Genomic DNA, 24471 nt, shown 5'->3' on the forward strand with positions numbered 1-24471 from the left:
GGGCCAAAAGAGAAATCCTTCAAGGACGGGCGAGGGGTGTCTTGATTGAGGAGGGTGTTTCTGAGACAGGGTCTTATTTTGTAGGCCAGTTCTTACAGCCCCCACCCCTCACTCTGTCGTTCTTGCTAATGTCCTTGAGACCTCAGATACCCTGGACACAGAGATGGGGGCAGCCCCTGGGAACTATGGGGACTACTTCCTCTGGCTTACTGGCTCACTTCCCTTCTCTCTGTGGCTGAATAAACATTTGGTTAGTTCATTCACATATGGATGATACAATTCTAAGAGCTGTCAGAAAAAAAAAAATGAGTAGAAAAAAACCCATGGAAGTTATACAATATCTAAGGATCAGGATGCAGAAGTATTGCTCAAGTGTAGTTTATAGGGACAATTTTCCCAAAGAATATACTTTTCTCTTTGGCCACATCCAGTTTCTACAAGTGCAGGAAGGAGGAGCTTGGGGACTATGAAGACAGGGTTGGGGCAGCCAGGCTCCGAAAGAACTGCAAACAGTGTGTGAACTGCTGGGGTGGGAAAGAATATGAATGTGAGTGTGAGAGGGGAGGGGAGGGGAGGGAGGGAGGGAGGGAGGGAGGGAGGGAGGGAGGGGAAGGAATAAGCCATCAACGCAAACAGTTTTCTTAAGCAAGGCACAGTGGCACACTCCTATAGTAATGTAAGCAATGGTGAGGCTGAGGTAAGAGGGTTGTTTGAGCCCAGAAGTTTGAGGTCAGCCTGGACCATAAAAAAACAAACAACAGCAGCAGCAGCAGCAGCAGCAGGTGTGGTAGTTCACACTTGCAGTCTCAGCAGCTGGGTGGTGGAGACAAAAGGATCAAGAGTTCGAGATCTTCCTCAGCTACACAGTGAGTTGGGCCCACCCTATCTACAAACAAACACACAGGCTTCCTGACAATACAGAAAGAACAGCTAAAATGAGAGCGCTGATGATCTAGGGATGTGGGTGATGGAGGGTCAACTTACCTAAACTGAGAAGAGGCCTAAGTATCTGTGATTTGATTTCACTTAGTTTTGAGTAAAACCGTCTTTCTGTGGTAGCTAACTCATGGAGAGTGGCGATATACCCCATGATGTTCTTGTCCACCAAGGCTAGATAGCGATCTTTTCCTGCTGTTATTCTGCTTATATATCCAAGCTAAAAAGAGAGAAAAATAAAAAGATTAGAGATAAAAATATGATTTATGAGCAGCAATCTAGTATAACCGCATGGGCTCAGGGTGGAGGCAGGGGCCACAGGCTAAGGTACCCAGGGGCTGGTAAGCGGGTTACTAACTACCAGAAGCTTAAAAGTGAAGATTTACAAGCACTGTGTGTCAGAGCTCTTTTGGTTTGTTTTGGGGTTGGTGTACTCACATACCACTGTTAATTGTGAATAATTATATATATACCTGCTTGTACTTATCTCCAAGATACCTTAGACATACAAAGACCCAAATGATAACACCATACATCTCAAGGTCAGTCACTGGTGGCGCACGCCTTTAATCCCAGCACTCTGGAGGTAGAGGCAGGGGGATCTCTGTGGGTTCAAAGTCAGCCTGGTCTACAGAGCAAGTTCCAGGGCAGACAGACAGGGCTACACAGAGAACCCTGTCTCGAAAAACCAAAGCCAACCAGCCTGGCCTACATAAGTGAGTCCAGGACAACCAAGGCTACACAAAGAAACCCTGTCTCAGGGGGGGGAAAAAAAAAAAAAACAACAACATAAGGAGATTTTAAGAAAGCATAGGGCCAGATACAATGGCTCCTGCTTATAATTCCAGCAACTCAGAAGCTGAAGCTGGAGGACGCTGGGAATTCAAGGCCATGCTGGCTATATAGTGAGTTCTAGGTTACTCTGAGCTACAGTGTAAGACCTTGCACCAAGGGATTAAAAAAAAAATTACACTTGCAATCCCAAACAGAGGATTAATTTGAGGTTAGCTTTGGCTATGAGACTTTCACAAATCAAAATCAAAAAACAAAGTAAGGAAAACAGAAGGGAAATGCTTCAGGATATTGGTCTGCGCAAACTAAAACACAAGCAGCAACAGAAAAGCTAACAAATGAGAGGCTGTTCCAGAAGACAACGCCTTCGGACTCTTCAAGCAATGAAGGGGCAATACCCAGAGTACAAGAGGAACTGAAAAATCTCAGCAGCAAAACATCCCAAGTAATCCAACTGAAAAGCAGGAAACTGACCTAAGTAGAATTTCTCAAAGAGGACACCCAAATGGCCAAAAAGACAAAATTAAGTACTTACAAGGACATGAAGAAAAAGGGACCCCTACACCTTGTTGGTAGGGATGTAAGTTGGTATGGCCAGCAAAGAAAACAGAATGCTGGTCCCTCAAACAAACAAACAAACAAACAAACAGAACTACCACATGATCCAGCAACCTCACTACTCAGAACATTTCCAAAGTCACTAGGTGAAGATGGCATCTGTAGTCACATGTTACCACAGCCAAGCTACGGAATCACACAGGTGCCCTTTGCCGGAAGAACGTGTGTAGAGAATAGGTAGCGTGTATATAATGGGACGCCAGTCAGACACAAAAGCAAACCTTTGATATTTGTAACAACATGGACGGGACCAAAAGGCAGAAAGCGAAAAAAGTCAGGTGAAGAAACACAAAGTGTGACCTCACAAACCACCGTAAAGAGGGTGGGGCTGGGAGAGGTGGAGAGAGCATACAGGTGCAACAGGAAAGAAGGAAAGAATGTCTAAAGCTGCCTATGGTAGGATAAGCACCATGAAGATAACAACGACGCTAGCTGGGCGAGGTGGTGCCTACACTAGGGAAGATGAGGCAGGAGAATCGCCAGGGTGAGTTCCAGGTCAGCCAGGGCTATGTAGAGACCCTGTCTACAAACAAACAAGCAAACAAACACAGGAAATAGTTGATTATCTGAAGATAGCCAGTAGGAAAGGAGTCTGAATGTTCCTGTCACAAACGAGCATGTCTCAGGTGATGGACGTGCCAGTTACTCGGATGTGCTAAGTGTCACATATAACCAACAACTGTCTATACTTAGTATGTGCTAAGGGTTTTCTCTGAAAAGAACTGTTCTTTACATTTTCTCTTCCCACTGAGAACAAAAACACTCCTTGTCTTTATTCACACTTCCTTATTAAGCCCGGCTGGCAGGCTGTACACTCTATGGATATTAACCTTCCAAGGAAATCAGTGACACACAGCAGAGCCCTTTCATCCCTTACCTAGTCTCAAGTCACCACAGGCCATGCGGTGACAGGCCAGCTCCTGCCCAGAGCCAATCAGCATGCCCCAAACAAGCTACATGGAGGTCAAGAGCCAAACCTTGACCAATGCTGCCTCTGGCAGTTAAGGCCTGGTCTCAGTACATTCAGAGTGTACTAAACAGGGAGCCAGAGACTGACTACAGTCCATGAAACACGCTTTTCCATGAGAACAGAACATCTAGAGTGCACCAGCACTGAGGGCTGCCCCTGCTGACACGGCTCTGGGAGGGCGTGAGCTACTTTCATGGGGGGCAGGGACAAGCTAAGTCTAAGTGTATAAAAACTGAGGCAGGAGTTAGAAAAGCAGACATTAATTTAGATCTTCAAAAGAAAGAGAAGCAGCTAAGCTGACAGAAGTGAAAAGCCAAGAAGCAGGGGCAGAGGTAAGTCCTGCCAGTGCCTTGTTGGGACCTTCTCCGTGAACACAGCTCAGGACCTTCAAGTTAGCACTATCTACCACAGTTAGAAATCATTCTTTTATAATTCACCTGAGGACTCTGGGGCCTGGAGGGTGGCTCAGTGGGAGAGTTCTTGTCCAGTGCATTCAAAGTCCCGAGTTCAAACCCAGCATCACACGCGCGCGCAGTAAGTTTACAGAAAGCACAGGCACCGTACCCTCCATGACAGCGCTGCCTCAACAACTGCTTGTAAGGTATGCACTATGCTGCATAGCACACACCGGTAATGTGAGTACTCAGGAGACGGAGGCACGAGGTCAGCAAGCACAGCAGGCCAGCGGGCCTATCAAGACTTGGCCTCAAGGAGATAACGACATCAGCATATGTACTCTGCAAACACACCGATGCATGAGGGAGTCGAAAAGCCCTACACTCATGACCTCCACACTAAGAGCTGACAAGAATACCACATATTACACGGTGATGGGGATTGCGGGAGAGGGAGATGAGAAGGGGTTTGCAACTTTACATGAGGCAGTCAGAGTTCACAGTCCAATCAGGGTCACTTATACAGCAATATTCAAACACTCGTGCTACAGAACACAGGCTGTAGGACCCAAGTCCTGCTCACCTTACTGCAGGGGAGAAACACTGGCATCTTTGTACCACTGAGGGTCTCTGGCAGGGTGTCACCTTCTGCAGGGTCCTGTCGGCCACTGTAATACAGCCCGGGCTGGAAGTCTTCAGTGTCCACTAAGAACAAGGAATAATCCTGGCCTGCAGCTACACTCCAGACTCCATTTTCACCGCTAACCTGAAACAACAGATCGATACCTTCTGTCCAAGGCAACCGAGGAGAACTCGGGTTGTGTGGAACAGAACAGATTACTTAAGCAGGCATGGGGCGGCCAGCCATACCTTTAAGAGTGACCCTCACCCAGCAATGTACCCAATTACGGCAGAACAGAAGTGAAGGAGCCTAATGTTCAGCTTTTAAACTTGAATTGGACTTTTATAAAAATCTGAGAAAGCAGAATATGGAAAGGAAAAGGCCTAGCTCTTAGTTATTTTTACAGGTCTCTACAAGCAGCCTGTTTTTCAGTGACTCTAACAGCAGCACCTAGAATGTACCTCTGCCCTCCACATTCAGCTGTGTGCCATAAGGCCCGCTGCTGCCCACTAAACCCTCAGCTGCTGAGACTCAGTCTCCCACTTGTAACTCACTATCTCTCTGATGTGACTTCACTATGCCAACTCCCAGGAATGCTGAAACATCTGAGAAGCCGTGTATGTGGGCCTAGGCCAGTGGCTCTCAAAGAGAGGTCTTTGCAGCAGCAGCAGCAGCAGCAGCAGCAGCATCGCCTGGAAACATGTTAGAAATGCAACTCTCAGCCACAGAACGCCCAGGAGGGATCTGGCTCTCTGTCTCAACAAGGCCCTCCAGGTGGTTCTGACAACCGCAAATGCTTTCGATCCAAGCTGTAACTGCTGGTTTTCAAACCTTAGGACTTCACAGAGGGATCCAGGAGCTCCCATCAACAGGCAGTAGCCAGGGCTCTAGGTACCCTGCAATCCACCACTTAATACTATTCCCTACTGTCCTGTCAGACACGCAGCATTCCTCCTAAGATTTCATTAAGAAAGAGTACTACAGCAGAGCACTGCCCAGCCTCCAGCTCCCTTCAACCCCTATGCAGATAAACAAAGCCCCTGATGAGAGGCCCTTTGCATCTAGCCAGGCTTACACAGCAGGTAACTGTGTGAGAGAGAGTGAGTGAGTGAGTGAGTGTGTGTGTGTGCGCGCGCGTGTGCGTGCGTGCGCGCACATTTCCACTACTTCTCAACTACACTCTTGTGATATGGCACTCTGTTCTCAAAATCAAGCCATCCAAATAACCAACTTCCAGTTCACTGTGAGAAAAATGAATCAAAACATTTACAAAAAGAATCACCCAGTCTGTATTTGAGACAGGGGCTCTGCTATGTGGCCTAGGCTTGCCTTAATGGCCCCCATCTCCTGAGTGCCAGGGTTTCAGGGGGATAATACCAAATCCAATCAAGTCCAACAAGCCCACAAGTGTTGACCACATAATTCCCAATCAAAACTAAGTTAGGGCGCTGGAGAGATGACTCAGCTGTTAAGTGCACTTGTTGCTCTTGCAGAAGACCCAGGTTCAATTCCCAGAACCCGAATGATGGCTGACTACCATCTGTAACTCCAGTTCCAGAGGATCTGAGACACGATGCATTACACATGTGCCAGCAAAACATTCAAAAACATAAAATAACTAATTTTAAAGAGACTTGGAGAAGAGGGCCTGTGCAGCAGCTCAGAGGACAAAGGTGCTTGTCTCTAAAGCCTGACAACCTGAGTTCAATGCCAGGAAACCAAATTTAAAAATAAAAGTAAAAATAAACCCAATTGTGGACTAGCCATGGTGGCGCACAGCAGCAGTAACCCCAGGAGCCTGGGGGCTGAAGCAAGAGGATCAGGCATTTAAGGCAGCCTGGGATCTATCAGAGTACATCTCAAACAGTCAAGGCAAAACAAAAACTCTGACTCAAATCTCACTCAACTTCTAGCTTTCACAGATAACTGAAGATGATTTAAAAGCCATCTGTGCTCGGGCTGTGGCAGGGGTGTAGCTCAAAGCTGGAAGGTCTAGCCTGCAACATGGACGGTGCCAAAGGTGAGCGCAAGCCTGACTTTCAGGTTCTCCGACTCCACATGACAGCGCGCTCTTCGGTAGGGTTCCCTCTGTTGCTCTGTGTCACAGTGTTGGGATGGACGCTGCCTCCTCATACTTGCTAGGTGACCCGACAACGAGGTAGAGTCCCAGCTCTTTCTGGAGTACATTTTGAAACAAGGTCTTTCTGCACTGTGCAGGTTGGCCTTGAAATTGCTCTGTAGCCAAGGCAGAACTTTCAATCCTTCTGCCTCAGTCTTCCCAGGGGCTGGTACTGCAGGCTTGTGCCACCAGGTCTGGCTTCAAAACCTTTCCCTCATATGAGTAAGGGGGCTTTCCACTTTATTTTTAAATATGGCAAACAAATGAATCTTTGTGTTTAAGTGACAGTAACTGGGCCACATATGGAGAAAGTGTTATATGCTAAGTGCAGGGTTGGAGAGATGGCTCAGCAGCTACAAGGACGCACTGAGCGTGCACAGACAGCCTGAGTTCCCAGTACCCATGTCAGACACCTCACAGTAACTGTAACTCAAGCCCCAGGAGGTCAGATGGCCCCAGTGGCCTCTGAGGGCAGAATTAAGAAATTTCTAATTAAAAGGGAAAACATTTACTACTGAAACTAGAAGTGGTAACTTCTTAACATCGTTTCTTTAGTTTTTTCGTTCAGGTAGAATTAAGCTCACGGAAGGGAGAGCCAGCAGTGTGGGTTCTCTGTTGCTTACTTGCTATAGTTTACACCTGAACCCTGACCCAGATTTAAGGCAGCTATCCCCCTCTTGTTCTGTCACTCTCAGCAGTGGGTCTGTCTTGGACAGCAAAGGGCAGCCCCAGGACCATATCCCAAGCTGATGTGTTCCTGGCTCAATCCATCCTGCCTCTAAAGACCAGAGCAGGGACCGTAGTATTGGTTGCCCAGTGGCATTTCTTCAAGGTGTTAGAGCAGGGGAAGGGTTGGGAAATGCTGACCTAGAATGAAATAGAAGGGACTAGAAACTACGACTCTCTTGACAGTGTTACATAAATGAAAACCAATTTATACAACAGAGTCACCTAAACCTTTGGCTTTGAAAAGGGTTAACACAAGGTTTACTGCGATGTAAACTATAAAATAAACACATACAACACCAGAAAATGATGGTTTGTCAAAAATCAAGCTTAAGAGAAGCCAGAGTAGACATTATTTGATGGCATATAGCCTAAAACATGCCAAAGAAATAAAAATGTGCTTAAATGAAGACACTTGTCTTTTTCTTTCCTTTTTTTGGGGCGGGGGGGGCTAAAAAATACAGAAATACTAAAAACAATAAACATTTAAACTATCAAGTAAAAATATTATTAAAAATTACATTTAAGCTGGGTGTGGTGGCATATGCCTGTAATCCCAGTATTCTGGGAGGCAGAGGCAGGCAGATCTCTGTGAGTTTGAGGCCAGCCTGGTCTACAAAGCAAGTCCATAACAGGGCTATACAGAGAAACCTTGTCTCAAAAAACAAAACAACAACAAAAACAAACCCCACTACATTTAGCCAGAAAAGGGGTGGCTTCATGTTTTAAAACCTTAAAAAAAAAAAAAAAAAAAAAAAAAAAAAAAAAAAATCAAAAATTTTTAGTAAGATTATACTTATAAACTAAATGTGGCTACAAAACAATTTCCCTAAACATATAAACTATTATAACACAGAATTCTAGAATATATTGCTATTAATTTCACAAAATTACCTTTGAGAGTCGAGGAACTGTTGTTGGAAACTCAGAATGCCCAAGCTGACCGAAGGTATTGCTACCCCAGGAATAAACCTATCAGAAACAACAGAATACGTAAGACATGTGAATTTAATCTTATATGCTTACTCTGAGTCTTTATAAGAATATAATTATTCACAGTAATTTTCCATTCTTAAAGTGACAGATATTAGCTGGACACAGTGGCTCACCCCGGAAATGCCAGCACTCAGGAGGATAAGGCAGAAGAAGCTCCTAGTCTGAGCTAAATTGTCAGTACGGCCAATATGGACTACAAAGTGAGAGCCTGTCTCATCCCATTGCAAAAGGAGAGAGGAAGAGGACAGAGGAAAGGGAGAAAAAGAAAACAGAGATGAAACCTGGCGTGGTGGTACAAGCTTACATAAGCACGGCACAGTCAGGAGGCTGAGGGATGATCTCAAGTTTGAGACTATTCTACCTGCACAGAGTTCACGGAACGGGGAGACAGCCACAGGGTCCCACCCTCAGACACCTTTTCTTCAGTGGTGTAGCCACCAGTAAGGTGCATGTGTTCCTGTAGACAACCCTACTGAAACACACTGGGATCTGTGTGTGTATGTGTGTGTGTGTGTGTGTGTATGTATGTATGTATGTATGTATGTATGTATGATGTTATGTATGAATGTAGGTATGTACACATGTATGTGAAAGTAGAAGGGAGATTAGCTGGCAAGAGGGGGATTAATGAGGAGTGGGAGTGATACATTCTGTCCAATGAAAATGTCAAGGACCCATTATTGTGTAAAATATGTTAATAAAACAGAAAACAAAACAAAATCAACATATTTAGAAAACTGGCTCTCTTCTTTAGTCGAGGCAACTCTGCCTCAGCATCCCAGGGGCTGACACTGCCAGCACTGCGTCATCACGCCTGGCTACACGGGTGTTTTTGTGGTAGCTCACACCTGTAATCTCAGCACTCAGGAGGCTGAATCAGACTGCTGTGGGTCAGAGTGAGACTCCACTTCAGAAACAGATAGGCAGAAGCATCCAAGTATTGTCAATATAAAGTTCCAGTACATTCAACATAAAACTCCATTGTGGGCAGGCCTTGGCTAAATAACTACAGGATTACTGGTGGGCTAATAATGGCAAATGCTACTGTAAATCCTTGAATAGGGCCAGCAAGATGGCTCACCAGAACCCAAGTAAAGGAGGAAGGAGAGAACTGACTTCCACACATGCCAGAGCATGTGCAAAGCCCTACACCGTATACCCACAGCCACATCACACAAAGAATCCCCTATGTCATGCAGACACCCCAACATCACACAGACACCCGCACATCATATGCATGGACCTAGGGAAGAGGAATAGGGTGGAGGTGGGAGGGAGGGAGGAACGGGAGGATACAAGTGATGGGATAACAATTGAGTTGTAATCTGAACAAATTAATAAAAAAAAAAAATCAAAAGCTCAAGTACAAAAACAAAAACTAAACAAAACAAAACAAAATAGAATATACAAAGTTCTAATTTTTTCCCTACAAATAAAAAGCCAACGACTCCGACAGCATTTACTGAATACTTGGTTTTACTTCCTAAACTGTTATGACACACCTGTCTTGATGGCAACCAAAAGCCTCATATACAGGTATTTTTGTTCAACTGAAATCTTAACATCTTAAGGCATTTTCTTTTCTTAGGGTTTTTGTATACATTGGATTTCAGAACAAAAAAGGCCTGTTTTCTTAGTGTCACACTAAGAATCTTCCTCATCAATGAGCTGAGGCTCTACTACTACCTGGAGACGTGAGTTCCGTTTCAAGATGAACACAGTTAAGAACGGCCCTTGTCTGGCAGCTAGCGCTCAATGGAAGCTTTACTCCAGTCAGAGGAGTGCCTTTCAGAGAGCTGGATACCTTCTCTTCTCTCCTCCCCTCATCTCTAATGAAAACACAGCCCTGGGAAACCGAACAGCTCAAAGGAGACAGCTGCCTTCCCTGACAGTCCAGACGCTCAGAGACCATCTGACCGGAAGTGCTTCCCATCAGAGCAAGGGCAGCACTCCAGAGTTTGCCTCTTACCTGAGATTTCGCAGTAAGTGCGAGAGAGTGGGACCCACCTGCCTCCAGGTGGATCACCTCTTTACCATCCAGACACTTGACACACAGTGGCTGAAGCCTTAAAGAAAACAAACACACACACACATAAAGTCAAAAGTATTTTCAGTATGAATCACGGCCTTTCTGAAGTTATATAGCCAGTGCTGTTAAACAAAAATAAAATGTCAAAATCATGAGCATATGTTCAAAATCCTTCTAAATCCTGTCCCTGAGTTCCGTTAGCTCTTCCTTGCAGGGTTGTCTATCACCACTAATGAACCCCTGTACCTCAGAATCTTTTAAGAGCCATAAAACTGAGCTGGAAGTGGTGCACAGGCCTAAGCCCCAGGGCTTGGAGACAGGAGGGTCACTAACTAGGACCTACAGTACAACCCTATCTCATATGAAGATAAAATAGAAAATAAAAACTGTAAGCTACTAGTGAGTCAGTAAAACAGAGAGGACCATAGGAAGAAGTAAGGTAATTTTGAATTTCAGTTCCCTTCACTCTGCTGAGAGGCTTCCAGCTCACTGCTTTAGACAGTCTATTTGCACAGCTTCAAACTTCACAAATCAAGCATATTAATATTCTGAGAAGGCCTAGTAAACAGAATGACAGTTTTCCCTGATTACACAGATTTTAATGCTTTAGTGATAGTTATTTTAAGGACCACAGCTACATCTTGCTCCTCTTTGTAGGTTAAAATGTAACTATCAAATGTTTCCATGAGATACGACCTTATCCCTAACGTCGTCTTCTGCATCCCCAGATGAACAAACATCAGAACAGACATGGAGAAGTGTGCACGGATACTCCAATCCTTTATTGTTTTTCTTGTTGTTTGTTTTGAAACAGGGTCTCTCTATATAGCCCTAGCTGGCCTAGAATTCGTTACGTAGACCATGCTGGTCTACTGTAACTCATAGAGACTCACCTGCCCCCCACCCATCGTGCTAAGATTAAAGGCATGTGCCACCATGGCCAGTCTCCAGCCCTGCACTGCTAGGTGCTGAGGACTAAGGTGACAGCTTTTTATCAGCACTAACGACACACAACAATCTGTGCTGTTGGAAGAAATGAATGTGTGGAGACCTCAAGGAAAAGCTGACCCCCATCAGTAACTGCTGGTGGCACTCACCTGGGCAGGACGTCTCCGTGCCCCAGCTGCCCTTCCTTGCCTTTCCCCCAGGTCCACACCTCTGTTCTCAGGGAAGGCAGGAGGGCGTCTGCTTCTCCACTGTACGTAGGGGTCAGAACCACCGTCCGGGTTTTCACCCTTGCAGCCTTTCTTAACAGCCTAGGGGAAACTGTGAACAAAGACGAGATGGGGGTGAGGGAGCAGAGTGCAAGGGAGAAGACGTGATGCTGTCACATCCCAAAGCAATGCACTAACATGGTCTTTGTAAAACACCTTCTAGCTTCTTTGCAAACGTGGCTTTTACTGGTCAAAGGAGTCTGGGAAATGCTCCCTACTACTTTGCATCTGCCATTCCCACCTGCACAGTCTCACACATTAGCCTGCAGAAAATGCTCATGAGACTTGCAGTTAGAAGCCTGTTTAAAAGTTTAATCTGTCACACTGCTGAAAGTTTGCTGCAGAACCCTTCTCTGTATAACATTTATCAATATCCTAGAGAGCTTATAGCCTAAAGAATACGCTAAACAAACGGTGTAGCAGCTTGTGCTTGTATTGCCTGCTGAGACAAGAGGACTGCTCAGAGTCTGGGTCCATCCTGAACTATCCAGTGTTCCGGGTCAGCCTGGGCTACAGTGGAAGATCCTGTCTCAAGAAAATGAATGAAAAACAAAAACAGAATATGCTAAAAAAAACCAAACAAACAAACAAAAAACCAAGCCTGACAAATACCATTCCTGTTTTAAAACATAATTAAAAGCTAATGCTTTCTAGGCCAAGTCTTTATTTCAAACGTGTAACAAATAACTGTAATAAAGGATTAATTTTAAGGCATAAAATTTTAAACTTCTACGATGGGAAGAAAGCTTTAAAGGAGAGTTATCAATAATCTTTCACATGAAAAGCTGGGCGTGGTGGCGCACGCCTTTGAACCCAGCACTTGGGAGGCAGAGGCAGGCAGATCTCTGTGAGTTTGAGGATAGTCTGGTCTACAAAGTGAGTCCAGGACAGCCAAGGCTACACAGAGAAACCCTGTCTTAAAACAAACAAACAAAAAACAACTTTCATAGAGACAGCTTAGCAGTTAAGATCACTGGCTACTGTTTTGTTTTTTGTTTTTCTTGGTTTGTTGTTGTTGTTGTTGTTGTCTGTTTTGAGGCAGAGTCTCACTATGTGGCTCTAGAACTCACTGTGTAGACCAGGCTGTCCTCAAACTCACAGAGATCTGCCTGCCTCTGCCTCCCGAGTCCTAGGATTAGAGGTGCGGGTCACTACGCCCTTCCAGGTTGACTTTTGAAAAAATGTCACTAGCTTTTAGGGTGTTGAAAACAATATGTAACATGAAGTAAATCTGGCATCAATTTGGTGCCAGGACAAACCTTAAATAAAGTCACTAAGAAACTGGAGTTATATTTTGTAACTATTTGTGGAGCAGAGAAACAGGTAGCTTTCTCTTAAAGCTACCACTTTAGTAAACCACCACTATAGAAACTCCAGAATCAGAACACAGCATATGGTGCCGGGAGGACCGAGGGCTCACCCAAAGCCAATCCACCCTTCCTTACCTTGCGACAACAATCCTGGCAGAGACAGTCGTCGACTCCCTCCCTCCGACTCCTCCTCTCTGATATCCACGAGACTTGAGCTTTTCTTCCCTTGCATCGATTCCTGTTTCACCTGCTCTTCTCTGAGATCTTTCAGACTTTCTGGGCCTGTGGAAGCACTGCCTGACGGAGCTCCCGTCTCACAGGGGGCAGTGCTATAGAAGTTCATAACTTTCTTGAGAGACAAGGCCCCGGCTTCGTATGTGGCAGCCACTCTCACACCAACAGCAGATGCACATGAGACCACCAGGCTGTTGAGGGCTGATGTGCTTGTGGTTGGTGGACTGTGAAGATCCGGAACTGCTTCTTCCGCGAGAGGCTAACACACACAGTAATAAAAACTCAAGTTGTCAATAGGAGTTTCATGCTCATAGCTATCTGTATAAAAACATCTAAAACAGACCCAGTAGAGGTGCCTGTCCGTAACCTTAGCAGTAAGGAGACTGAGGAGGAGGAATGACGGCAGCCTGGGCAACACAGCTAAGTCCGGGTCAACAACAACAGAACCGCTTGGCTTCAGTCTCCAGCCATCCCCTCCCAACTGCAGAGGTAACACATTATATGGAAATGGCACTTGAAATATAGTTCTTTACCTACGCCTTCCCCTTGTCTCAGTGTCATGTTGTTTAGTGGGATGTTAAAATGATCTCTAGCTGCTCTATAAAACCAAGCATGGGAAAGGGAGAGCGAGGCACAGAAGGTGTGAATGGCCCTGGCTACAGCCCTCAGGAGGAGGGGCAAGAGGAAGGAGCCCAAGGCCAAAGCCAGCAAGCACAGCCTTTCACAGTGACACCTGTCTCCAGAAACTGGACAGACAGAAGAAAATAAAAAATACATGGTGCCCTGGGTAGAAGGTTGGAAAACTTCCAATCTCTAGTACTTAAATACTTTTAGGAAATTTTAAATTGATTGCTTGCTACTAAGAAATAGAGGAAATCAGAATTTAAGAAAAGAAGGCTTTTTCTAAAACACTTTATAATGAGGATTGTGGCTCTGACCTACCATCCCTCACACGACATTCTTAGGCTGGCCCGTCAGTAACTGTCTCCACAGCACAGTAGCTGGGGATGCTACAACCTTCGTTCTGTTATCACAGGATAAAAGTGACAGGTTAATAATTAAATATATGGACCTAGTGCTCTTAGCATGCTTCATGGGAATATTAGAAAGTTTGTCAAATCACATATTACATTTAGAAGTTATTTCTATGCAAATGAGTAATTAAAATAGTCAGCAAAGGCTTGAAAACTACATACAATTAAAGTCAGGTCAGTATTTTGATGATCCAGGTCTCATGACAAGGTGCTCAGCGTAGTACTGTGGCCTCTACCCTTTGTTTATGTTTGTACTGCTCAGAATGGGCGCATTGATAGCATCTGGCAGGGACTGCTATGGGAAGCTCTTAACACAAGTAGAGAAAAGGTAGAAATCATTGCCCATAAATCTAAGCTACTGTTCCAGATGTATTATATATGTGTATATGTGCATGCTCACCTGTATGCACATGTATATGTGTATGCATGTATGTATGGTTTTACATTTTTCCTTATTTTGAAGTGTTGAAAGCATGGTAGGCAAGTGCTCTACCATTGAGCTACACTCTAGCCATTTAACTGTATTTAAATAAATAAAGGAGGGAAAACTAATTCCTAGCCATTTTGATTGAAGACATAATTTTAGAATTTACAGTCAACCAATAAGAAAGAACAGCATATAAAATTTTCACTGTTCAATGTAAGGCTAAAATATTACTTACAAAGATTAAATTAAATTTAACAGGAACACATACTGCCAAGACCAACATACATAATAAAAACTTCATTTATCAAAATAAGTTCAAAGGAAATTTTCTCTTGTTGTTTCTTTTGGAAGGCAGACTTTAATAGTCGTAACTTGATAGCCAAATGAGCTATACACAATATGCTTTTAACTTTTAATTTAATAGAAGAATGGCTTCTAAAAGGATAAACTCTTTTGTCTCCTGTGTTTATTTTTGAGACTAGATCTCTGTAGCCTTGAGGTCACACTTGAGATCAGGCAAAGTCAAATTTTTTATAAACATGTGCAGTCTAAGAATTTTCTGCCAACATTCTTGATAAATTAATGTTTCTTTGTTTGGATTTTTTCTTATAAACAGCTTAATCTTAATTGGGGGAAAAAGTCAAATCCCACCAAGTTGGGAGACTGTGTGAAGCAGAGCTGTTTCTAAAAATATCCCACTTTCTCACTCTGACAGAGTAGCTAGGGAATAATGAACCGAAAACAGTCCGGCTAAAGACCCTGAGTAAAAAAGAAAGCAGACACAGGTCCTTCATGATTAGAGGGTTTTGTTTTCTGCACCCCCCCCCACCACGCCCACCTTTGGCACAAAGCAACCCAAAAGGTAATCCCAAGAGAAAAAATGGAAACTGTCCTTTTGAAACAATATGTTTCCAGCAGTAGTGTCACCCATTTCCTAATGAGACTATTCCAAACAAGACAAAAGAAAGCATTTCCCCACCTCAAATAAGGACCAGTTAGAGGTGGAAACAAAAATTAAATATACAACAAACCTGAAACATAATGTAAAACCTTTAAGTTTCTTTTTCTTTTCCTTCTTCTTTTTGTTTTTGTTTTCTTTCATTTCATGAGACAGGGTGTTAATTGTAGGCCTGGCTGGCTTGATACTATCTATGTAGCATAGGTTAGCCTCAACCTCACAGAAACCCTCGTGCCTTAGCCTCCTAAATGTTGGGATTACAGACACACATGGCCATGTCTAGAAACTGTGAATTGTTACATGTCTGCCTACAACAAAATACCCTGCAACCCGGTACCCTCCCTAGGCAGAAAAAGAATTTCATGAAACTATGAAGAGACGCACAGTGCCGTCCAGAAGCCGCTGTGAGGCCACTGTATACTGGTTAAGTTCTTGGGAGTGCTTGGGAATACCAAAGAGTGAGGTCGCAGCCACTGTGGCAGAATACAAGCAGTGAAACGGACAGACAGCATCTGACCACTTCTAAGCAAGCCCAGCACTGCATTTTCCAGAATTGTGAAGGGTCAAATAAGGAGCGATTCTGAAGAACACCCACTCCTTCTTCTCTAGGTTTGCCTACAGGAGAATTATAGCAGCCTGACTGAAAACAAACAAACAAACAAAAAAAAAACCCCTGCTGCCAAGACTCAGGAATTCAGCTCCTAAAGAAACACTAATACTTTAACTCCAAAATCCTTTCTGTTATAAAACGTAGCAGCTACCTGGCCCTGGGGCGGCTTTTCTCCGTGCTCACAGCTCTCCCTCCCCGGATGCTCGGACAGCTTCTGCAGGTACGCAGTCACTGCTTGGGTGTCGGGGTATGAGGGGGCTGTTCTGGCTGAAGACACTTCGGCGGTGCCCACGATGTTCTGCTGGCAGGAAATGGCATTGCCACTTGTGGTCTGAACGTTTTCCACATTCGGCTCGGCTTCTACCGGAGGGTCCTCAAATACCTCTCCTTGCCCGTGCGGTGTCTCTGGCTGAGGGCTGGTGGCAGTGCTGGCTTGACTTTCTGCTTGGGATTCCGACAGTGTCACACCTAAAGGGCAGCAGTGGCTGTCTGATATTATCACATGGTCCTCTTTGTCTGTCATAGTGATGAGCAGCTGGCTGCACTGGTTGCATCTCTCCGGGACTGGCTTCAGATCCTGGGGAGGGAGGCACTGCACAAGTGCCAGGCTGTGGAATGCACCGCAGGCAACCTGGAGCACCACCCGCCCAGCAAGGTGTTCCACCTTTTGCGGCTTTGTCACTGGGAAGCTGGTGGTGATGAGACCCAGCTGACAGCCGGTGCCCCATGCCCAGATCTCTCTGCTGATTGACAACGCCAACGTGTGTTCCTCGCCACATGCCAACTGCAGGATCCTAACTGCTAATGAAGGGCTGGTCTCTGAGTCAGATATGCTGACAGGACTCGGCTCCGGCACAAACCGCTGGTTAGCTACTGCACACTGGCCAGCAACATTCTCCCCCCACATGTACACCACCCCACTTTCTGTCACTGCGCCGCTGTGGAAGCTTCCTGTTGCCACAGTAACGACATGATGCCCAGTCAAAGCACTTTCTAGAAGGGGGCTGCTTGGACAAATGTCTGTTGACTCGCTTTTCCAGGGAAGGGCCCCAAAGCTGTAGACATCACCATCTAAGGTTCAAAAGAGAAAGGGGAGGGTTAGTGAACCAGCTAGACCGTCCATCAGCAGATGCCTTCAGAAGCAGACCACAGAGGCTTGGCAAAGTGCACGGCATCTTTGCTCTGTTCATCTTTTGGCATTCTGCACTGAAGGGAGAATTTTCAAACTGGACGGAACAGGGCACACCAGGAGCCAGCATCATAGGCCACTACAAAAGCAGCCAGCAAATACTGAGGCAAAATTACAACCGTGTGCCATCTCCCTGCCTGAAGGACATAAGTCTGAAGCATGGCACATGCTGTGAGATGGCTTCCCCCCCCCCCCCAAAACATCATTATTACTGTGTATGTGAGATGTGGAGGAGCTCCATTCCACAGCCCATGTGTGGAGGTCAGAGGACAACTCCAAGCAGCTGGTTCTCCCCTTCCGCCTTCAGTGGACGAGGGAGGCCAAGCTCAGGTCCCAGGCTTGTGGACAGTGCCTTTACCTGCTGAGCCGCCTCACTAGTCTAACTCTAGATCTTAAAGGCACCTTGTTAACGGTTTCCAAATATCTTATTAATACAGGTCTTCAAGTATCTTAACATATTTCAGATATCTTATTTACAACAAGGGCTAGTTCTAGTTTGCTTAGGCATACATAAGGCCTTGGGCTCAATCCTCAATACTGCAAAAGAGAAAGACTGTCATATTCTTGAGAATCATAAACCTTGAGATCTATAATACAGATAGTGAACTTAAAGTTCACAGTTTTCAATTAAGTATCTCCTAAAATCTTAATAAAACATTTATCATAATAAAAGCAATAAGGAACTCTTATATGTCCATGTTTGTTTCATAACACCTCTAAATCCAGGTTTAAGCTATAGTTTTTTTCCTCTTGGTTCCTACACTGAAAATGTAAAACATCATTAATACTTAAATGTCTACTAGGAGTTGGAATACACTTTGAGAAGAAAAGGGCCCAAGCTACAGTGAAGCTGAGGAGGAGCCTGCGGGAGCAGTTGCCCTTCCTGAGTGCACACACAGGCACAAGCAGGGAGGGCTGCATCACTAAGCCACCTTCAAATACCTTCAGTCAGAAGAACGCCATGCTTCGCACCTAGGGCCGCCTGAAGAACTGTCTTTCCTCCCCAGCCAGGCAATGCCCTCTCTGGCGTTAGAGAAAAGGATCCTGCCTGCCAGACATGGACCAGGCCTCTTTCTTTGGATCCTTCTGCCTCTGTTGAGCTACAAACATTTAGAAAGGAAAAGAAAACAAGACAATCATCCCCACAACTCAAAGCAAAGCTGTTATCTTTTCCCCTTAATAACTCTGGAGAGTTGGTATGTGTGTGTATGCACTGGGGGAAGGGTGTGATTGCAATACTACGCCTCTCCCGCACAGACACGGGGACAGCTGGGACAGGTAGCCTAATTAGCATTTGCTTTACACTTTGGTTGTGATGACACAGGAGCCAAGATAATACAACTATTTACATAAAAGGCTACAGGACAATCTAAACCCATAAATTACCTGCCTCTAAGCAATAAATAGGATTAAGATTATTTTATGTTTTATGATTTGGCAGCACAAAGTTTCTAATTTGATGAAAAAAGATATAAGGAGTAGAAATCTTGCACTTTAATGTTGACTTTAAATCTAACTGCCATACCTGCTTGGGCACCTCTCCGCCTCTCTCCAGCTCCTGGATTATGACTGGCGGATCTGGGCCCAGAGGTCCTGATCAAACTATGTCATCAGTCAAGGATAATACGTGCAGTAAACTTCAAACCCCGAACCAGATCTAACCAATGGACAGGACATTCTCCACAGTTGAGTGGTGAATGGAGAGTGGGGTCTGACTTTCATAAGAACGTGGGTGCACCATATTTGACCACGTCCCCTGGATGGGGAGACCTGGTGGCACTCAGAGGAAGGATAGCAGGCTACTAAGAAGAGACTTGATACCCTATGAGCATATACAGAGAGAGGAGGTCCCCCTCAGTCACAGTCATAGGGGAGGGGAGTAGGAGGTAAGCGGGAGGGAGGGAGGAATGGGAGGATACAAGGGATGGGATAACAATTGAGATGTAATATGAATGAATTAATAATAATAAAAAAATCTAACTGCCATTTAAATTTGTTTGTGGTGCTGGAGATTAAACCCAGGGCCTTGCACATAATAGGCAAGTACTGTACAAATGAACTCTATACTCAGTCCACTGCTATGCCAAGCTTTTAAATACTATAATTTGTACTTGAACATATACAGAGTACAACAATGTGTTAATTCTATACATGTATTTATTTGTAATGGTCAGGGTAACAATCATATTCCTTACTTCAAACATAAATTATTTCCTTGTATTTAGAGCATTTAAAATCTTCTCTACTAGCTATTTAGAAATAAACAGAATTGGGTGTGGTGACACCTGACTGCATAAGGGCGACTACAGTTCAAACACTATGAGTTAGTTAGAGGGCAGTCTGAGCTACAGTCAGTCTGAGCTACAGTCAGTCTGAGCTACAGTCAGTCTGAGCTAGTCAGTCTGAGCTACAGAGACTTGTGTCTCTAAGAGAGAAAGAGAGGGGACAGAGAGGGAGGGGGGGAGAGAGAGAGAGAGTGTGTGAGTGCCCATCTATCATTCACCCTACAGTCTGACGGACCATCCTAAGGTATCCGTCCTATACAAAGACACCCTATAGACACTGACCATGTCCATTCTTCCTAGGTACTGGAAATCCTCATTCTGCCCTCTAGTTTCAAGAGATCAACTTTTTACCTTCCACATATAAGTAAGGAGATGTGGTGTTGGGCTTTTTATGCCTAACTTATTTCATGTAACAAAATGTCCATGTATGCTGCTGCAAATAACAAGATTTAATGCTTTTTTAATTTGCTGAATATAGGCCACTAACTGTATATACTCTTTTTTCTTTTTTTTTTTTTTGTAACCCATCAATGGATACATAACCTGACTCAATATTTTGCCTACTGACAGAGGAGTGCGTATTTCTTTTTAAGATATGGATTTCTTTCCCTTTGGATATATGCTCTATAGTGAGCTGGCTGGATTATATAGCAATTCCATTTGAAAGGGGGAGGGGAGCACAGTGTTTACAGGGATTTGTTTTTTGAGATAGGGTCCATGTAGCCAGGGTGACTCCAAATTCATACTGCTCAGGCCTTAACCTCTTGTGTGTTGGGATAATAAGTGTATAACACCATATTTGCCTATTTCAATATTTTTTAAGAACCTCTATTATTTTCCATTATTTAGACCTTTTTAAGAATCAAATTTCTAGCTGGGTTTGGTGATGCATACCTTTGATCCCAACACTCAGGAGGCAGAGGCAAGTGGATCACCCTAAGTTTGAGGTCAGCCTAGTCTACAAAGCGAGTCCAGGACAGCCAAAGCTACACAGAGAAACCCTGTCTCAAAAAACAAAAACAAACAAACAAATTAAAAAAATTTTAAAAACCAAGAATCAAATTTCTAACTGGCAACAGTCTTCTATGCTTTCCTTATACTGTTAAGAAAGAATCTCTTGCCAAGAACAATACAGGAGGTAAACTTTAAACCCCTTCCCAGATCTAGCCAATGGTCAGAATATTCTCCACAGTTGAGTGGAGAGTGTGATACGACTTTCTCACGTACTCTGGTGCCTCACATTTGACCATGTCCCCTGGAGGGGGAGACCTGGTGGCAATCAGAGGAAGGACAGCAAGTAGCCAAGAAGAGACTTGATACCCTATGAGAATATATAGGGGGACGTAATCCCCCTCAAGAACAGTCATAGGGGAGGGGAATAATGGGAAAATGGGGGGGGGGGAGGAATGGGAGGATACAAGGGATGGGATAAACATTGAGATGTAACAAGAATAAATTAATAAAAAAAAAAAAAAAAAAAAAAAAGAATCTCTCGCTAGGCATAATGGTGTACACCTTTAATCTCAGCACTTGGCAGAGACAGGCGAATTGACCTGGTCTACAAAGTGAGGCAAGAACAGCCAGGGCTGTTACACAAAGAAACCCTGTCTCTAAAAACAAACACAGAGAGAGAGAGAGAGAGAGAGAGAGAGAGAGAGAGAGAGAGAGAGAGAGAGAGAGAGAGAGAGAGAGAGCGCCCATGCCACTCTGAAAAAGAGTTTCTCTGTGTAGGCTGGCTGGCATGGAATTCACTATGTAGACCAGGCTAGTCCCAAACACAGAGATCTGATCGCCTCTGCCTCCTGCCTTCTATGATGTGTGCTGCCACACCAGTTACATGTGGTTTTGTTTGCTTGTTTCTAGAAAGCACAGATTCTTCTATTTTAGTGGAAGCCAGAGTTTTGGTTTTGGGGGTTTTGTTTTGTTTTTGTTTTTTTAATGTCTCTTCTTTGGCTAAACAATATTCCCTTAAATTATAATTGGGCTATCTGCATGGCAGTGACACACACTTCTAATTCCAGCAGTCAGGAGGCAAAGGCAGGCTGATCTCTGAACTGGAGGCCAGCCTGATCTATAAGAGTGAGTTCCAGCACAGCCATGGCTACACAGAGAAACCTTGTCTCGAAATAAAATAAATTATTACTGGGCTTACATGTGCTCCCACTTAATACCACTGAACAGAAAATCAAACTCAAGAAACATTCATTACAGCCATGTGGAGTTGTCTGTTGTGCTTTCCTAGAAGGACAGGGAGGAAAAATGATTTTACCTTTTCTTCTTTGAGTCCATCGGTCAGGAGGAACACTCCATCACCAAATCGTTCCCTTAGCAAAAGTTCTCTCAGACCTAAATAGAAAACACTAGGTAAGCACACGGAGCAGGGGAGGCTGTGTGAGTACTCTGCCACTGTAGCCCTTTCAGAGGAGAGGGGAGAGGAGAGGGGGGCAGGCCTCTAACAATTGGACATTCACTGAGTAATACATATTCAGAGAAACTATTCAAACTATTTCATAGCCTGCCTACCCAAAATCAAATATCAAGAGTGAGCCTGCCCACTGAGCTTATAAAATGACCACTGACCAACAAATGTAACATCAAAGAAGAAAAGGCAGCTGCAAAGATGCTACTGTTCCAGGCAACAGATTTTTTTAGGTTCTTAAAAATTACTAGGCCGGGCGGTGGTGGCGCACGCCTTTAATCCCAGCACTTGGGAGGCAGAGGCAGGCGGATCGCTGTGAGTTCGAGGCCAGCCTGGTCTACAAAGTGAGTCTAGGACAGCCAAGGCTACGCAGAGAGACCCTATCTCGAAAAAAAAAAAAAAAAATACTATAGGGGGTTGGAGAGATGGCTCAGAGGTTAAGAGCACTGTCTGCTCTTCGAGAGGACCTCAGTTCAACTCCCAGCAACCACATGGTGGCTCATGACCATCTATACTGGGATCTGATGTCCTCTTCTGGCATGCAGGTATACATGCAGGCAGAACACTCATATACATAAAATTAAAAATTTTTAAATATTATAAAGGAGGAAATGAATCTGCAAGTCAATGTGTTCAGCACACAATCTCATATAGACTGTGGTGTTTTGAATGAGCTGTCCCCGTTTATTTGAACACTTGGTTCCCAGGTGGAGGGACTATTTGGGCAGGATTAGGTGGTTTAGCCTTGTTGGGGGTGTCACTGGGACAGGCTTTGAGGTTTCAAAAGCCAAGTGCCATCCCAGTGCCCTCTCTATCTTCTGTTCACAGGTCCAGAGGTCAGCTCTCAGCCTTTGTTCTCCTGTTATGAATTCTAACCCTTTTGAGTCCTAAACCCAGTTAAACACGTAAGTTGCCTTAGTTATGGTGTTTCACCACAGGGACTGAAAAGTAACTAACGCCCAGATTGAGGTTACTTTGTAAGTACTTTTGGGACATATAAAAACTTAAATTCCAACTGGGAAAGATTTTTAAAAATCTCAGCAATGTATCACATCTGAGTCATTTTAATTTTCAGTAATGAACAAAAATGTTAATTATTAAATTACTTTGTATTTAATTAAAATACAACATTTTCCATTTATTGGAACTTTCGTGGTAATTTCTCCCAAATCAATCTCAGTTCAAAACTAACAAGCTTCAAACCCAGAAAAGTAGAAGAAATCTAGGTTTTAAATGAGCTGTTTCCAGGTCCACCACTTGCCATTTGAAATAGACAGGCTAAGAGTATTGGTATGGCAGAGGCCCTTCACCATAACCAGTCACCAGCTAGCTCAGCATCTCTGCGATGTTACTGATGCCCAGCATGCTAGCTGGGGGAAGGAGTGTCTGCCAGGGACCTGTGCCCACAGGCTGACCGCTCCCCAGCGCCCCCGTGCTACTTCTTTCCAACATAGCTGCTGGAAGTGCATGGAATGCCAACGACACAGCTTAAGAAGAAGTGGAGCTCTTGGTCCTATAAAACCTCAAGTTCTATGCTTTGAAAGACTTCATGAGGACAAGTCAACACACACACACACACACACACACACACACACACACACACACACACACGCTGAACTAGTACAGGAAAGACCAAAAGGTTAAAAACAAACAAACAAAAAAAAAACAACTTAAGTATCTAGGGGTAATTCTCCATTCAGATTGGCGCCTTAAGTCCCTGTTAGTTTAATGTACTGAATGTAGTTGAGTGGTAAAGCACTTTGCACAAATAGGCTCTGGATTAGTTCCCTAGTATCTGTACTCCCAAATAATAAAGTAAAATAAAATCCTCCACCAAAACCTACGCATAGTAGCATAGGACCACAATTCCAGCTCTAAGAAAGCTGAGGCAGGAGAATGAAAGTTCAAAGCCAAGCTAGGCGTGGTGGCGCACACCTCAGACCCCAACACTTGGAGGGTGGATGCTAGATGCTCATGAGTTCAAGGCCAGCCTGGGCTACACGAACATTACCACAATAAACAAACAATTAATTAGTAATGAAGACAAAGTTCAAGGCTAGTCTGGGTACACAACAAGCCTGTTGCAGGATTTCTGATCCCCTGTGAACCCTGAGACTGTGAACTAGAAAAACCTGTTCCTTGTTTGGTGTGGCTCCTCGGGGCCCCCACAACACACACCTTTAATCCAAGAGCTCTTTGTTTATTGTAAACAGGTAGTAATGGTGTGGCTCAGCCCTAGCACACACCTTTATCCAAGAGCTTTCTGTACACAGGATTTAATAAAGTTAACCCAGGTCAAGAGGTGGAACAAGAAACCAGCTGACAGGGAGTAAACAGAAAGGAGGGACTTTGAGTTGAAAGGTATTTAAGACTGTGTGGAGGAGAAGGGGCTTTGGCTTTTTCCTTCTGGGACCTTCCTAGTTGAGTAGGAAGGTCAGCTGGGTGCTTTCTCTGCCTCTCTGAGCTAGGGGACTTTCACCCTGATATCTAGCTCCTGAATCTTTATTGGTAAAATCAAACAATTAAGATTTTACCATTTTAAGCCGGGCAGTGGTGATATACACCTTTAATTCCAGCACTCGGGAGGC

The 24471-nt window shown here is 44.4% G+C and overlaps 1 protein-coding gene across 1 annotated transcript in view; it reads right to left on the reverse strand.

Moving 5' to 3' along the window:
- Als2 (alsin Rho guanine nucleotide exchange factor ALS2) overlaps nt 1-24471 on the reverse strand; it is a 70873-nt gene that overhangs the window by 31736 nt on the left and 14666 nt on the right. Inside the window, exons 2-10 of the mRNA XM_051153867.1 lie at nt 21734-21810; nt 18122-18279; nt 16142-17061; nt 12863-13220; nt 11301-11469; nt 10144-10240; nt 8073-8150; nt 4295-4477; nt 985-1156 (exon numbers count right to left, since the gene is read on the reverse strand). Of these exons, the coding sequence (XP_051009824.1) occupies nt 985-1156; nt 4295-4477; nt 8073-8150; nt 10144-10240; nt 11301-11469; nt 12863-13220; nt 16142-17061; nt 18122-18279; nt 21734-21753 (2155 nt within the window). The 5' untranslated portion in view covers nt 21754-21810. The remainder of the gene's footprint in view (nt 1-984; nt 1157-4294; nt 4478-8072; nt 8151-10143; nt 10241-11300; nt 11470-12862; nt 13221-16141; nt 17062-18121; nt 18280-21733; nt 21811-24471) is intronic.

This window comes from Acomys russatus, chromosome 12 (genome assembly GCF_903995435.1).
Source record: "Acomys russatus chromosome 12, mAcoRus1.1, whole genome shotgun sequence".
NCBI classification, from domain to species: Eukaryota; Metazoa; Chordata; class Mammalia; order Rodentia; family Muridae; genus Acomys; species Acomys russatus.